General features: G+C 32.8%; 2 protein-coding genes across 2 annotated transcripts; one reads left to right on the top strand and one right to left on the bottom strand.

Annotated features, from left to right (window-relative positions):
* Nucleotides 1-6186: 6186 nt before the first annotated feature.
* On the top strand, nucleotides 6187-8999 carry LOC143601259 (uncharacterized). Its single transcript, XM_077078712.1, has 2 exons — nucleotides 6187-6314; nucleotides 7648-8999. The coding sequence occupies exon 2, from the start codon at nucleotides 7657-7659 to the stop codon at nucleotides 8965-8967; it is 1311 nt and encodes a 436-aa protein (XP_076934827.1). The 5' UTR covers nucleotides 6187-6314; nucleotides 7648-7656; the 3' UTR covers nucleotides 8968-8999.
* A 1264-nt stretch (nucleotides 9000-10263) lies between these two features.
* LOC143601258 (protein PIN-LIKES 6-like) lies at nucleotides 10264-14626 on the bottom strand. The gene is made up of 11 exons (XM_077078711.1): nucleotides 14558-14626; nucleotides 13170-13506; nucleotides 12489-12568; nucleotides 12284-12408; nucleotides 12047-12168; nucleotides 11616-11807; nucleotides 11450-11524; nucleotides 11217-11317; nucleotides 11045-11097; nucleotides 10761-10949; nucleotides 10264-10431 (listed from the first exon to the last, which is right to left on the bottom strand). The coding sequence occupies exons 2-11, from the start codon at nucleotides 13353-13355 to the stop codon at nucleotides 10310-10312; spliced, it is 1245 nt and encodes a 414-aa protein (XP_076934826.1). The 5' UTR covers nucleotides 13356-13506; nucleotides 14558-14626; the 3' UTR covers nucleotides 10264-10309.
* Between the last annotated feature and the right edge of the window lie 3250 nt (nucleotides 14627-17876).

The following is a 17876-nucleotide window of genomic DNA, read 5'->3' on the forward strand; positions in this document are numbered from 1 at the left end:
ACATGCCTACCAGAACGTGAAGAGTTAATCATCCACTAGATTTTGTGCTCGTTTATGCCTGTTCAATTACGTTTGTTTATGTTATTTTATTATTATTATTATTATTATTATTATTATTATTATTATTATTATTATTATTACTACGTTCGTGAACTGTTCGTTAAGGTATTAAGCAAACAAACAAGAACATGCTCATTTTCTTAATAAATGAACACAAAAAAAATAAAAATAAAAATTGTTGGATTATATGTTCGTGTTCGTTCAATTCATTTACATGCCTACCAGAATGAGAAGAATTAAATCACATTTGACCGGTTGGAATTTGAGGTTGTGTCCTTAAGTTCTCGAGCTTACGATTGGCGACCATTTGAGCAGTCGAACCTAAACCTTTGACGAACTGCATTAGGCTTTGACTGTAAGTAAGTTCCTGTTGATCAAACTGCAAAGATCCAAAAGCAATGTGAGGTTACTTAAGTTATGGTTTGTGAATGAAAAATGAAAGTCAAAATGTTGACTTACATGGATTAATGATTTTGACCGGGTCTCGTTGTTGAGGTTCAAGTCGGGTTTGTAAGTGGATCTTCGGTTCACTTCAATGGGATCACATCTTTTAGTATCTCCATTGGCTCCTGTATAACATTGATGAGATGTAAGTAGATTACGCTTTCTTCGGGTGTAAACGGGCTGGGCCAAGCCCGGATCTTTTCAAGCTCCAAGTTTAAAGCTTTAGCTCGGCTCATGAGTATTATTTTTGTTTTATATATGTTAGTAATTATATAAATATATGTATTTACTTTCTTATAATTCTAGTTATTCATATAATGTAAATAAATAATCAATATTGCCTTCTCGAGCTCTATAGGTGAAGTTCAGGCTCAGGCTCGTTTGTTAAATGAGTTTAGTTTTAGGCTCAGGCTCGTTTATTAAACGAGTTTATTTTTAGGCTTGAGCTCGTTCAACAAGGCCATCTCCGAGAATTTAAATACCTCGACTGAGCCGAAATAAAAAGGCCCATAGTCCCTAGCGAGTATCGAAATATATAAGCTAATTATTTTAAACGACGATTAACGTTATTTTTTTTGTTTTTAAATTTAGCTCGGGCCTAATAGCTTAAATGGATTATGGATAAAAAAAAGTTTCGGGCCCAATATATTTAAGATTGTTAAGATCCATACCTATTTTATATAAAAAAATATATATACAAAAAAATTTTGGCCCCCAAAAATTACTGCCTCGGCCGACCGCACAACTCACCCTACCCAAGGTCGGCCTTGTCGTTCAAGCTCGGTTTGAATCGAGCTTTTAACGAACTTATCTCAAGTAGCTCACGAGGTGCTCGGTTCATTTACACCCTTACAAAGTCACTCCACTACAAATGAAATACACTTTTGACTTTTGAGGTCAACTCCATAAGTTAATAATCAAAACTTGATATGAAATTTCTTGTATCTTAATAAGTTTTTAAAATCTTATTTAGCATGGTTGTCAAACTTTTTGATTTGCCAAAAGAGGTTAGGTTTATTTTGAAGTTGATATTGTACCGTTGACCTCAAAAGTCAAAGTTGACCAAAAAAACACAAGATTTTTGCTGTATTTAAAGTTATTTGAGTAGGTTTACTAGCAATTCTTGGATAATCTAGGAAGCTTCTGTGAATAAAAGAATTAGTGTTCTTTAAGTATGCATCCATGGTTGCAGCACTCGTCTTTTCAGAAGGTTTTGATAGCAATTTTTCATCAAACTCGTTTGTTTCATCCTGCGATTTCCTGCCAGATTTTCGCCTACTTCCCGAGAATTCTGACTCAAAGTTTTCGGGATTTGTTCGGAGGACATGAAAGACTCTCTTGGCTAGTTTATGTATTCCATGTGCCTATAAAATAAGAGTTATGGTAGTTATAAGTTATAACCAATTCAATATTACACACACAAAAAAAATGGATTTGGATTTCAAGTTCTTTAATGCATTCATACCTGTCTGAAGAAAATAGTACCCGAAGAGTTGAAATGCATCGCGTTCCCGGATATTAAGAATACATCATGCTGCATGATGTATTTTGAGTTAGCTCATTGAGACATAAAAGAATTATTAATATATGATATGGTGATGATCCAAGAACTGGCAGACACTTTACTAGGATTAAACGGTTCGTGTTCACAGATCTAGTGTGACACGAGCCCGAAAACTTGACACGAACCCGAACACAACCCGCATATTCGCAGATTGGCCCGGGCACGACCTGTTTGACACGAAAGTTTTTTTTATTTATTTGTTTTTATATTTTTCACATTCTAAAACCTTTAAATTTTCATTTTTGCAATATTTAATACAAATTTATATAAAATAATCACATTTCAGTTAAAATTTTTTTTGTCAATTTACTTTTTAGTTTTAAATTTTAGCATAAAACACTCAACCAATTTAAATTATTGCATAATAACATTTTAAAAAAATAAAATAAAATAAAAAATAGTTCAGTTAAATGGGTCAACCCGCGAACCCGCCATGTTGACCCGAACCTGACCAGTTTCACTAACTGGGTTCGCAGGTTCGACTCGAAACTGACCAGAACCCGTTTGTAGCAAATCCGAATTTTTTGTGTTAGGTTCCTGTCGTGTTTTCAGGTCATGTCAGAAATTCACAACCTTACTCGTACCTGAACCAACTAGATAAAAGCAAGTGGGCTAGACATGGGCCCAACGTAACAAGTGGGCTAAAAGGGCCCAACTGGATAAAGAAACAAACAAGCCCGCTCTGAACCCTTTAAGGCGTTAACCGACCCATTCGTTTTACCATATTTAGTATATTGTACTTATTAGTTAGAATATGTACCTCAAATTGTTCAAGGGAGGTATACAATCCTTCATGAAGTTTGGCTCTCATTGTCCCAAAATCCATTGGCTCCTCAATGATTTCATAGTAATCCTCAACCTTAAACACGGAAATAAATTCGACCCGATAATGTTAAAAATTTATAAAAACATAAAACCATGAAAGAAATAGCACAAACCTCTTCAGGGTCAACTGGCTCAGCAAATATTTCATATATATCCTTCCTGCATTATGATATAAATAATAATGCAAATTTTTAACAAGTTAAAATGAGACTGACCCTATATTAGATACTTAAAATGTGACTAACCAACCTTTGCAACGTGTCGATAACGAGCTCTAGTGTTTGTTTATCAGGCAATGGTTGAGTGATGGATGGTGCACCCAACGGTTCTTCCATGACTGCATCGGTCTCTATTTCGTGTTTTTGATTGTCAAAAACATAAACAATAAATAATAAGACTATTTATATGTTTAATGTTTTCATCCGTAGTCAGTGTGCTCAAACGCGTTAGTAATATTTGATGCGAGATTTTTTTATGGACCCGGCATTAGAGATGCACAAATCAGATTTTTTTCTAAACATGGTTGGTTTTATAATGGTTCGGTTTTGGTCAACAAAGTCAAAAGCGGATTAAACCCAAACTGGTGTTGAGTGGATATAATATGAACGAATAGGAACCGGTTGTGATCAGATTGGAACCGGATCATATGAAACCGGTTTGAAAAAACCAGTTATTTTTTTATTTTATTTTATGGAAACTACCAGTTCAGAATGATTTTCAAACCGATTTCAAATCACAAACTGGTTTTGCGTATCTCTTAGGGGTGTGCAAGAAACCGAAAAAACCGAAAATTCCAAACTGAAAAAATCGGATCAAAACAAAAACCGACGGTTTGGTTTTATGTTTTTGTGAAAAGCGAACTAATGGTTCGGTTTTGGTTTTGCATGTAATAAAAACCGAAAAAAACGAACCAAACCGAATCCCTATTTTTTTTATTTTTTATTTTAAGTAATTAATAAGAATTTAATAAATATGTAACTCAAATGTTTTTGGTTGATGTATAATAGTTTATTAGTTAATATATAACAAAATAATATATACCTAAATTCATTATTTTTTGCCACTTTTTTTTTTTCAGTATAATTTTCAAGTTCAAATGGAAAAACCGAAAAACCTGAAACGAAAACCGAAAAACCGAAACCAAAGGTTTTCGGTTTGGTTTTAACATCTTTATGATCCATGACTCATGTGGGATTTCTCTAGAATGTTATATAATATGTTCATAACCAACTTACCACCCTTTATCGGTTGATCTTCTTGATTTAGTTTTTTTTCCACCTAGACATCAAAACAGGATTTTTAATATTCATAAATCATAACCAAACAAAAAATAAAAATAAATTTTATTAAAATGTGACACAAACAGAATAATATACTTTAACATTGGTTGATGAAGAAGGTTCATAATGCCTTCTCTTGAGGCTAGCCCTGGTGCGTGTCGGCGGGCCCCTCAGCTCGTCTTCCCTTAACGACTTGAACCGGCTCTGCTGCTGCTGCTGAGCCTTCCTGGTGCCCGATGGTTCAGCATGCGATGCTCCGGGTCCTTTTTTCTTTCTTTTCTTGCTGTTTTCTCCATTTTGCAACACTTTCTTGCACTATCACCATAAATAATAATGTGAATGCATGGATTAAATTATTAAAACATTGACATATGAAATCATTAGTAAATATTAGTAATACACACTTGGGCATTCATTAAAACAGTTGGTGGTCACAATTCACAATATGAATGAGATTAGTACAAGAAAAAATTGTTGTTTAATGCAAGAACAAACAATAGCAGATTAAATAAAGGGTTAATGATTACTATAATGAGTTGTTGTAATTAATTTGACATGATTTTGTTTGAAGCAAATCTGGTTATAATCTTTTACTTATTTGCTTTCTATACTTGCTTTGTGTTAACCTTTTTAAGAAAATGAGTTACTATGAGTTATGACAAGAAGATTTAATTGTCATATTTTGATATACATTTTGTGACAAATTTGGGCTTTCTTTCCATGTTTATGTTAGAGTTAATAAGAAGATAATAACGTTACGATTTGTATATTTTATTTATATGTTCGGAATTGTGTATTTATTATGCAGTCACATAATTGCATTACTATTGCGTATAAATAAAAGATATGAGTGTTTACGTTGTTTTGCCCAGGTTTCTAATTAAAATTGGTTTACTTTGTCGTCTTTTGTATATAAATGTGTTCAGTACAAACTACCTTTTAAGTAGAGAACTATGAGAACTGTATAATGCACTAAGAAGTTCTTTGTTAATTTAATAAGAGAGATGGTGGGTTACATAAATATTTATTTACAAATCCAAGCATCATTTTATTCCTGATTTGAAAAGCTACTAATTAAGAAGATTATAAACAAGGTGATAAAGCAGAAAAGGGAAATATGAACACTTAATTCTATACTTTTTAATTGTTAATATTTAAATTTATGGTGAATATTTGTATTTATGGTTATTTAAATTCATAATATCTATGATAGGTACTTCATCTTTGTTAAATTTGTAATGTGTCCTTCTTGTTTAACAAATTTTATAACTTAATTCTATATTTATTTTAGTTGTTGTGACTAAACAAGTTACATTAGTTTTTCTCTCTCCTCTCATTTCATCCCTAAATCATCTTTAATTAAATGCCAATTTTCTTTCCTTATCGTATCATAAGTTTTCTTGAGTAGCTGATTTGTACAATACAAATCGATAACACATACATGCCACATGTGATATGCCGCTCAACACACACATCCGACTCATTCTTTTTAAACGTTCCACATAGGTGGAGTGATGTTTTCACCGATACAACGATGCCACACACATCATCCATGCGGCTTTCACACCCTTCACCCTAATTATTATATAATAATTTGTACGTTTTGTTACTAGTCAATCATTATATGTATTATTATATGTGATATACATACTTTGTTAAAAGTTGAGATGTAGTAATAATAATAATAATGAGCAGGTTGTGTAGTGATACCGGAGAGTAGGTGAATAGGTGGTTTTCATTATTTGGATCCTTGAACTGAATATGTGTTATTTCACCGCACTGTTGTGCCTTCGAACGAGTGTTCACAGGTGTTAGCCTTAGGTAAAGGTTTTACCCAGATCAAAAGACAAGTGTATTCCGATGTGATAAATTTAGTCATTAGCTTATTTGAAAGATTCGCGGGCCTTTCGAAATAATAATAATAATAAAGTAAAAAAAAGCACCATCTTATCTAACATCCACCCCTTTCTTTTCATTTCATGACTTGAAGAATCCCCAAATTAGGGCTCAAACAAAACCCCCGATTTCTCACCTAACCTAACTCCAATTACCCCAAAATCACACTCCACACTCTCTTTATATCCAAATCAACACAATAACAATCGCTAATTTCGTTGCTTTTTGATCAGTTTCGCCTCAAGGTATACCCAGTTCGATTTAATTGCAGTTAAATATTGAATCTCTGCTAATGATTTGTTAATTATTGATTGATTTGTGTGTTGATTTCGAATCAGAAGACCAAATTGACGATCGGGTTTTGGGGAATTGACTTTTAGGGTTTGGACTTAGATTTGGAGCCCTAATTTAGTTTGAAATCAGGTTAGTAAAGTTTGCATGCTTGATTTAGGGTTCTTAGTTGGTTTACTTGAATATTCATCATTTAGGGTTGTTAGTGTTTTTTTTTTCTTTTTTTTTTGAAAAAGAAAAAAATATTCAAGAAAAAAAAATCTAAACGATTCATGAACATAAGTAAATGAGCATACACGTGAAGAAACGTAAACAAAAACAAATATATTAAACTTAGATGATCGAGCAAAAATTAAGTATAAAGGGGTCGGAAAAATCATAGAGGCGTGCTGATGCGATAGGGCTTTGATTGGTATTTCTTTTCTCTTAGTGATTGTAAAGTAAACCGAAGGATCACGAATGAGGGATGCTTCTGTTTGTTTGTTCGTTTAAGTTTAAATGGATGCGAACAGTTAGTTGAGCAGATATTTGTGTTTGTGTTTGTGTTTGTTTGAAAAATGAGTATGTCAGTGTTCGTTTATGTTTGTTAAGAATCTAAATCTAAATGAACAGTTCACGGACATTGATGAACATAATTAAACAAACATAAAGAAAATATATGAACGGTAAATGAACACAGACAAACATAAACGAACAGAACAAACACTAACAAGGGCATGTTCGTGTTTGTTCATTTAAGTTTAAACAGGCACAAACAGTTAAACGAACAAATATTTGTCTTCCTGTTCGTGTTTGTTCGTTTATAAAAATAAGCATGTTTTTGTCGTTTATGTTTGTTGTTAAAAAATCTAAACGAAAAGTTTACGGTCATAAATGAACATAATTAAACAAACATAAATGATATGTTTAAATGAACGCATACAAACAAATATTAAACTTAAACGAACGAACGTAAATAAAATGCAACGGGGCCGGAAAATCACGGAGACGTACTGATATGATATGGCTTTTTTTGGTATTTATTTTTTCTGTGTGATTGTAAAGTAATATTTAATTATTTTGTTTAATATTTAAAACGAATGTTCACGGATGTAAATTAATGAACAAAGCATGCGTTCATGCACGTTCTTTATTGAGTAAATGAGCATAAATGAACTTCCCACCGAGCGGTTAACGAACAGTTCACTGAAGTACTGAATGTTTGAATCGTTTACAGGCCTTTCTGGCTATCTGTTATGATTCTTCAACTGCTCATTAATAATTAATTAATTATCCTTCTGGTTCTAGTTTGCAGACATGGATGATGCGTTACAGATATGTGCTCTATGCCGTAGAACAGTTTCATCTGAAAATGACAGTATTGATCTTGATTCGGTAACCATATGTGGTGACTGTAAGTTTTTGTTACTAGAGGAAAATAGCAGCCAATCACCGCACATTCCTCGTATTAACCCTAGAATAACGCGAACCCGACACAACAACAATAGTTCCGAATCAATCGAAGACATGTTTTCCCGCCAATTTTCCACCATGATTAACCTTGCTAGACAAAACCCGGCTCCCGTTTCCGACACAAGCGCCCGCACCACCCCGAGCGGGTCAAGAAGATGGAGGCGGGCCGTTTCCGACACTGAAAGTGACGGTTATGATTCGGTTATTGGAGATGGTGATTCTGTTTCTTATGGAGCTTATGATGATGATGGTTCAGAAGTTTCTGTTGATGTTCATGGTTTTGTTGGTGGTGAATCGGATACGGATATTGACCCGATGCACGCGGGTCTGAACCAGTGGACCTCGGATGACGAATGGGACGAGGTTGAGGATGATGAAAATGGTGAAAACACTCTTGGATCTTTGATAGCGAGGGTTCATCTCGAAAGATCAATGACTAGTGAAACCGAGGGTGGGATTCGTGTAACAATAAGTGAAAGAAGAATCGACCCATTTGGAAACATAGATAACGATCAAGAAACGTTCCGTTACGTGGGAAACTCTGGAGATTATCTTGATGCAAGAAGCTTTGAGGAGCTTTTGGAGCGGTTAGCCGAGGCGGATGGTTCGAGGCGTGGCGCACCACCTGCGGCTCAGTCGTTTCTAAATAATCTTGACCGTGTGGTGATTAATGATACGGACCATAACGGTTTGGCGTGTGCCATTTGTAAAGATGCTTTGACGGTTGGAACTGTGGTTAACCGGCTTCCTTGTTCTCATTTTTACCACTCACCATGTATCAAATCGTGGTTGACTGCACATAATACTTGCCCGCTGTGTCGGTTTGAGTTTCCGACCGATGACGTGGATTATGAGAATATGAAAGAAAGCGAGAATCGTGGGCCCGGGGTTCAAGAAATTCAACCCGAGGTGGACGATAATAATAATAATAACAATAATAATAATAATACGTTGTTTGAAGGGGACGGTGGTGAAGAAATCATGACTAACGAGTGTGGTGGAGGAACAGGCGGAAGACGGTGGTGGCTTGTGGCGGCACCGGTGGTGAGTTTGGTGGGGATTGGTCTGGCATTGTGGTTGGGTAACCCAGGTGCTATTAAGAGTCCTGGTTCAAGGGTGGATAGAAGTAGTAGGAGATTATGGGGTCTTTTTTAGTATGTTTGTATGAGTCTCATAGGAATAATAATAATAATAATAATAATAATAATAGGTTATATGCTAGTAAATTATTATTATTATTATTATTATTATTATTATAATAATAATAATAATAATAATAATAATAATAGGTTATATGCTAGTAAATTATTATTATTATTATTATTATTATTATTATAATAATAATAATAATAATAACAAAATGATGGTGACGAGGATTTTGTTGTTTGTGCTGATGCCTCGCATTAAGGGTTAGGTTGCGTGTTGATGCAACGAGGGAAGGAGATAGCTTACGCGTCTAGACAGTTGAAGGTCCATGAAAGTACTTATCCGACGCATGATTTGGAGTTAGCAGCTGTAGTATTATAATAATGGTGAGTTTTGTGGATTGGTTTGTTGGTTTTTGTTTGTTTGCTTGTTTTGGTTTTGTGGTTATGTTGATGCAACATTAGATGAATGAATGGTTGATAAGATTGAGCATATATAAATTAACATATCTATATGCCAGTGACATATTCTTGCTTATAGTCGCGTATTTATTTTTACTCGTGTATACTCTCATAGTCTGAAATTGTTAACAAAATGTATCATTCGGTAGTTTTATCTCTAACGCATCTTTTGGTCACGCCCTGATATACAACCGAAGGTTATTACGAGAACGAAAGGAATAAGCTTAAATCATTGAAATTTATTTCTTGCTTAAAAATTTTTTATTTAAGAGGCAAGTATACGTGACTTATTTAATCAAATTTAGCTATTTGACTTATGATTCTCAACCATATAATGCAATCTAGGATTTATTGTTTAATTAGGTTTTTGAGTTTTATTAACAGTAAACTACTTGTATCAAGAAACCTTTAGAGGTTTTTGAATATTTTGATTATAATCTCGTATTCATGAGCCATTTGATTGCATCGTGCCGCAACAAAATCGCCAAAACGTTACATTTCAATATTTTATAAATACAAAGTCACTAGAAAAACGCTATCTATTTAGCTATGTGATACAACAGTTCAATCAAATCTCCAAATGAATTATGTGACATTTTACTTGAGAATAATTTTATTAAATATGGCTTTCTAATCAAACACTTCATATCAAAGAGCAATAATAATAATAATAATAATAATAATAATAATAATAATAATAGTGTAACATCCATGGCCATGACAAGTAGTAACCAAATTAATAGAAGCTATATACACACACCCTTCATTCAATCATCTCTCTCTCTCTCTCATTGCATAACTGACCCGCCATCTTGCACGTTTTGATTCTTGAAACGTCCAAACGGCCTGCTGCTGCTTATGCTCGTTTCTCCCAGTTTTAATAACCGAATCTAAAAGAGGATGTTTAGATACAAAACGATCCAACCCGCCATTGATATGATCGCAAAGATATGAACCCAAAACAAGATGGCTGCAGCCTCTCTTCCACACCCTCTTAAACTAGCAACAGCACCTGCATATACATGTACTATACGCATGAGAATCAAGTTGACTTTTTTTGGTCAACGTGTACAAAATTCATCAAGATTTTTTGTGGGTATTTGATAACGCAGATATTGCATTGATTGTGTACATGTATTTGCACATATACGAACCGTGCTTGGCTTTTTTTGTCAATGCTAACAAAAGCGATAAAGATTTTGTCAATGCGTACAAAAGTCAAAAACCCATCAAGATTTTGATGGGTATCCGATAATACACAGAGAGACATTGAATGCGCAATATACACATCAAAACAAGTTTTGACTTTTTTTGGTCAAATTCAAGATTTTTGGCGAGTACCTGATAGTACGGACGTGGGCATTGAATGCTGTAAAAGAAGAATGAATCTGAACATTTTATCATCGGGTGGAAGAAATCCAAGTTTGTCGGCTAATGTCACGATGCCCAATCCAGCTGGCGGAACCAAAACTAATCGCCCGAAAATAATCGCAGCAGTTGTTTTTAGTCCGAGTTTTGAACTCCCCGGTCCTGCGTTTTATCAAAAGTCAACAGCATTAGTATTATTAATTAATTAATTAATTATTATTATTAATCACTTAAAAATGAACAATAAGTAAACTTACCATCTGTAAGATTGCCACCTAATGCCAACAAAATACAAGGAATCATAGCATCCCTAAAACAAAAAAATATAAAATATATTTTCATCATGTGATACAATAATATTATAGAATTATTAAATTTCTAGTTAGAGCAAGAAAGGTAAGAAAATACATTTAAAGATATGTTTCATACCCAAGAATCAAGCAGCTATCGGTGAAGAAGTAGAGTGGTGCATCGGGTGTGAATATTAACTTCTTCAAAAATGGTATGCATCCAATGGTAATAGCCAATATCTACAACAAAGCATAATAACAAGCGTTAAAATAGTTTTTATATATATTAAAAAAAAACACATAAACCATTATTATAACAAATTAAAAATGGGAAATTTAATTATTTTCACATAAATAAGCGAAATAACTTACCGATGCAATAATAGGTGGTTGGACTATTTGTTTTAGCTTCAACTTCTCATACCAATACTTCAAGAATCGCTTTATCTACATAAAAAAAGAATATAAAACAAGATATTTATTATTAAGTTATTTACATTCACCTAAAGAAAAGATCAAAGAAATTATTATATCTCACCTTTCCCTCTTTCGGTAAATCTTCATTTGTCGGTTCGGGCTCGTGAGTAAGCAAAGGCACTTCTTCAGGCGGCCCGCTAGCTTTTGGAGGGGTTTTCAATGGGAGTTTATCTTGGTCAACAATGTCAAAAGAGCCTCCGGGAGGAGGTGCAAGCATTTGGAATACATACGTGTAAAGAACAATCGCACCGACCTAAATCAAAACAAGAATATAAAGAATAAACAACCAATGTATAATCTCACTCATAGCAGAGCTATGAGCCTACAATAAAAAAAATGGAAATAAAAGGTACATGACATAAGTATTTTATAGTATGCACCTAGAGTTATAAAATATTTTTTCTCTTTACACACGCACACACACATATACACACACACACGCGCGCGCACACACACACTTTAATGATAAATTCAAAAACAAATATAACTTACCCATTGCCCAAATGAGATGTATGCATTTCCATCTTGAGTACATTTAGCAGAATCACCAAACGGGTTTGATTTATCACGGCATAAAGCTGCAATTAGTACGAGTGGCACATTTCCAATATTCCCTGCAAAAAAAACGTTCAGGTAAATAACTTTATTTAACATAAAATGGTAATTTTGATCATTCAATATCACATAATCATTCTTATTATTAAAATAAAATGAATTAGCACTATTTACCTATGCCGATGTGGATGATGGTAAATTTAAAGAATGGGTATGGTGGACGAACAATCAACGCGACGAGTAACCCTATTAAAGAGCCCGATATGGTAGCCAGCACTACGTTAAAAGGGATGAACCACCTGTAAAAAAATTAACTTTGTAATTATATCTGAAAGTTATAAGTGAACATTAGTAGAAGTTAAAAAAAAAACATGCATACCATTCGACCATTTTTTCAAAAGTGATGGCTTGTCCAAGTTGAAAGAATATCAAGCATGGTAGTAGAAGTGAAAACACCAACTGCATTGAAATAAATAAATAATTAATTAATTTATGCCATGAATTAGTGTTATATGTGCCAAAGATACAAAGTACGACCCAAGATTATTAGTTCCCAAGCGCCCTCTAATCTATCAAATATGTTAAATCACAAATATTTAAAAACAGATTCTGGATTGAGGATGTAAATGAGCTAAGCCCGATGAGCTCGTTTCAAGCTCAATCTAAAGCTCTAGCTCAGCTCAGCTCATTAGTAGTTTTCCAAGCTTACGCTTGGCTTGGGATAGTTTAAAATTTATTAAGATTTTGGTTATGAGTGTAAACGAGCTTGGCTAGTTTTCTTTTAAGCTATATCTAAGGCTTGAGCTCGGCTCGTTATTAAATTTTCAAGTTTTAAGCTTGGCTCAGGATCATTTTATTATTTTAATTACATAAAAGTAAATTTTATATATAACATAGTGTATGTTACATAAAGCTCAGTTTGTTTACACCCCTAATTCTAGGTATTACAGCAACCAACCCGTAACATATCAACTGAAATCTGGATCTATCTGAAGCTGAATCATAATAAAAAAATATATATATTATTTAAAAAAAAGATTGAATATATTGAATAGCATACCCCATTCAAAAGCTTCCTTCCACTTGCAGGCAAAATATTTATATACTTAGAAGCCATCAAAAACCCTAGAAAGCACATGGTAAAAACTTTGGTGATCGGTAAAACCGCAATCTTTATAGAACCCAACAGTGATTGTCCTCCCCCTTGTGTATCCATCAGAATCTCTGATAATAATAACCTCTGCATTTTGACCTCAGTCTAAAAGTCAAACCCCTCCAGTTAATTTCCCAGTCAAATTCAGCAGGAACAGAACAAAATTTGCAGATTAATCAAACTTTATATAGCCCGAGTCGCTTGCCGGAACCCAAATCTCGGAATTCTCCAGAAATCTCTGACCCTGCAGTCAAAATACAAGTCAGTCAAACCCAAAAGTCAAAATCTTTAAAAAGTCAAGATCATCCCCATAATTACAATACTGCACCCTTTAAATCTATAAATATAAATTAAGCTTTTTTGAACGAAAAAGCCATGAAATTGCAAATAATATTAAAAAATCAAGAAAATTTAAATAAAATCTAGATGAGAATTAATACTATTGATCTTAAATTGCACATCAAATTCACAACTCAAAACAGTAAATCAAGCAAAACCCACTTACAGAATCATACAGAACATCAAGAAAATCAAATTATTAATACTGAATTGCAAAAAAAAATTATTAAAATTTTAAGACAAGAGAAATTAAATAAAACCCATATGAGAATCAATTTTCCCAGTCAAATATATTATATTGGATTGCAAAAAAAATTATAAAAAATTCCCAAAATTTAAAAACAAGAAAATTAACACAACCCCAGATGAGAATCAAGATCATTAATCTTAAATCGCACATCATATTAACAACTCAAAACAGAAAATCAAAAAATACCCACTTACAGAATCATACAAAACATCAAGAAATCCAATTAATTATTAATAATAATTTGCAAAAGAAAAAAAAAATTAAAAAACAAGAAAAGTTACAGAAACCCAGATGAGAATCAAATCAAAACAGTAAATCAAACAAAATAAATTGCAAAAACATCAAGAAATCAAATTTATTCATAATAAATTGCAAAAATAACAACAACAATAATAATAATAATATAAATTTAAAAAAACAAGAAAATTTACACAAACCCAGATGAGTATCAAACCAAAACAGTAAATCAAGCAATACCCACTTCCAGAATCACCCAAAACACCAATAAAAAAAATTCAAATTTATTAATATAAAAAAAATTCACACAAACCCAGATGAAGATCTTAATCATGTAACACAAAAACCTTAAATTCACATTAAATTCATCACTAACTCATGCAAAACATCAACCCACTTACAAGACTTACGACGAATTGAACCTGAAAGCTAATAACATAATAATAAGAGAATATAAATAAATATGTACCAATAAGCGAATTGAATGCTTGCTGCTGTTATTATTGAAGAATAGATCTCACCACGTATATGAGAATATTATGAATACTTTAGTTTTTATGTTGGAATTGAATTGGGTGTGTATAAATCAACATAATATTTAGTTTTAATTTTTATATTTATATTTATATACCCGACAAAATAGGATATAGTTTCGTAAGGTACTTTAAAATAATTTATAGAAAAATAAATAAATGTAAATGAAATAATAATAATCCAAATATGATATGATAACGAATTCTGGTTTTCCGTAGGAAGGTAAAACCGAACTTTCAGGTAGTATCAAAGATTTGGACTCCGGATTCAGTAAAAACGGTTATTATTATTATTATTATTATTAGATATGAAAAATAAATAATTGTAATATTATATTTATTTGAAAAGGAGATAGGGTACCCAACCCGAAAATTCGAATCCGATTTACGATTTGTTCTCGAGTTTAGTAAACGAAAGTAAATAGAGAAGGGAAATTACGGAGAGAAAAGAAAGTAAGGGAAATGAATAGTTTTTTTTCGTTTTTTTTTTTAATTCAACTTCATGTTAAAAAGTTTTGACGGATTGAATAGAAATAATTTTTTTTGAAGGAAATTAGGAAGGAATGTTACATTTCTAATTAGGAAGAAATTAGAATTATTAAAAGTTTTTTCTTTATGTTTGTTTTACTTCCTTTCATTAAAATACTATGAAACATAAATGTTGTTCATTTATCTGTCATTTTATTGTCATCAATTAACTCATAAATGTTTTACGGGTTTGTTTCATTTCCTATCATTCTCTTATTAGAAAAGTCTTGGGAACACAACATTAATCCATCATATTTGGTTGTATTAGATTGGGTTCACTTACGGTGCTTCACTTACAAATCATGTTTCAATTCGTGAGTTTTCTTATTGTATATTATGGTTATAATTTGCACCGAGTGGACAAGAGAGAAATTTGAAACTTGATTTCAACTCATGAACATTATCAACGCTAGTGAACACCATATCGTCTTCGTTGAGGAATCAATGTCTCCGACAAGTGGTCGATTGACACCGCCAGCGGCTCTCTGAAACTTTAGTAACCAGTTTGGTATGGGTTTGGAACCCTATGGTGGAAGGAGCATCGGTGGTTACTGGTAGTGCCTGTGGCGATAGAGAGGGTCTAGTGGTAAGAGAGGTTGGGGATAAAATGATTATTAGAATTAAATAAATAAATAATATAAAAAAATAAGCTAAAAAGAATGTATTATCCTTCTTTAATATTAAAAAGCTAATAAAGTTATCGATTTGAACAATTGATAGCAACTGAAAAATTAAGTTGAAAGAAACTTCTTAAACAAAAGTCACGAAAGTGTCTAAGCCTATTATATTTTTAATTATTGCATAGTGCGTTGTTAAGAGTGGCCATACTAAATGTAAATATAGTACTATAAAAATGATAATGTAAGATTTTAATGTCTCCAAAAAATACATGTGAACTTAATCATACTATATAGACAAAAATACACATATTTAAATATCAAGACATGTTAAATTATTTATTAGAAAAAATGGTTCAAGTATACAACAAGAAATAAAATAAAAGGCAAGATAGGTTATTTGTGATTTGGTGTTAAGAATTGATGATGTCTCATCTGCTGCCACGTGCCTCACTCCAAGCCCGTCTTTTGTGATCTGTCACCTTTTAGATCATTCTACAACATATATTATTTTTGATAAATCATAAATATATAATAATTTTAATTAAAATAAATAAAGGAAACTCTTTATAGATGACCAGTTACACGTGAAGAATATAGTGAGATATATAATGGATTCAGCTTATTATGTTATAATTTACTACTCCTACTAGAGAGTTACTATTTACTAGGCAATTTAGTCATATTTGTATGTTACAATTGAACACTTCTGTTTTTTCATTATTATATTTAGTAAATACATGTGGAATCAATCACAATCTTATAATATGAACAAGAGAGCTCTGGTCAACGACATGCTCAAGGAATGTGGATACCTAAATCAAAATACGATTTTAGGGTCTTTTTATAACAATTGTTAATAATTAAATTTTATTTATTACAAATTTTGAACTTATAGCTTATACTTTAGTAACAAAAAGCCTACCAACACACATAGAATCACTGTGAATTCACTTTACCCATTATAATATATCAATATATATTGTTTTTTTGCTTGGAGTTGGAGGCCTTAATTAAGTGTGGGCCTAAAGGCCTAACTTGTTTTCGCTAGCCCACAGGGCCGACCCTGCCCTTGCCCCTCATTCTTCAAGTATCAGAAAGATCATTTTTAAGTTTGAATTCGTTCATTTGGAATCAACTTAGGAATAGTATAATCAGATTAAAGGTAAAAAAAACACAGTTTTTTGTATTTTTGTTTTATAAATAATGATATAAAATAAGATTGCTAGGCTCTATGTTGTGAGCGTGTTGAGGGGGCGCGGCTGTATAAGGGGCGGTAGGTGGGGGGGGGGGGGGGTTATGTGGACAATGGCCGGCAAAGCGGGTGACTGGTGGGCCCTGGCTGCTTTCTCTCTCTCATTCACACACACGAGAATATTATGATAAATGTAACATCCACTTTTGAAAAGCTATTAAATAAAATAATATAAGTTTACTTAAGTCGTGTGGTGTGTGATGTTATTTAATTCAATTAAATAAAAATGATATGGAAGGACAAGATTAGAGTTGTTATGGGCTTAAGAGTAATTATGAGTCTTAAGCCTTGGGCTTAGTCTAATTAAAGAAACCTAAAACCCTAATTACCTCACATTCATTATTTCATCATCATTAACGGATACCTCACGTACACACACATACCCTCTGCTCATACACACTCAACTATTTCATCTTCATATTCCATCCAAGATCTTTAGAGAGCCAACAAATATTGATTCCTATTCAAGATCTAAAAGGGTTCAACTAGGATTCTAAGAGATTCAAGGTCTAACCTAATCAAATCCATAAGGTATGTTATGTATTAGGATCAAAAGATTTATTCTTTTCATTTTCACCTTAATCTCGCTTGTTAAGGTGTAAGTATGAGTAAACGAATCTTATGAGTTGAAAACGAAACAAACCAAGCCTAACCGACTTAAATGAACTCTAATCAAACCGAATAAAAAGTTGGTTTTGGTTTAAATAAATTAACGTAACATATATTTATAAGACTCGATTGGGTTTGAAAGGATTCGACTCCATGAGCCGATTGGTATAGATAAAAGGGCTCGACAAAATCTCAATCGAGTAAGGACAAAGGATCAACTCCATTCGAATCAAATGAAGCCAAGGC

The sequence above is a fragment of the Bidens hawaiensis genome, unplaced genomic scaffold (genome assembly GCF_021521415.1).
Source record: "Bidens hawaiensis isolate Kalapana, Puna unplaced genomic scaffold, B.hawaiensis_p1.1 tig00055979_1, whole genome shotgun sequence".
NCBI classification, from domain to species: Eukaryota; Viridiplantae; Streptophyta; class Magnoliopsida; order Asterales; family Asteraceae; genus Bidens; species Bidens hawaiensis.

Bases quoted from the DNA above. Each gene is read 5' to 3' on its own strand.
- LOC143601259 (XM_077078712.1), top strand. From the start codon at position 7,657: ATGGATGATGCGTTACAGATATGTGCTCTATGCCGTAGAACAGTTTCA.
- LOC143601258 (XM_077078711.1), bottom strand. From the start codon at position 13,355: ATGCAGAGGTTATTATTATCAGAGATTCTGATGGATACACAAGGGGGA. The intron at 12,569-13,169 runs GTATGCTATTCA...ATTTCAATGCAG, and splicing joins GAAGGAAGCTTTTGAATGGG to TTGGTGTTTTCACTTCTACT. The intron at 12,409-12,488 runs GTATGCATGTTT...ATTTTTTTACAG, and splicing joins TTTGAAAAAATGGTCGAATG to GTGGTTCATCCCTTTTAACG.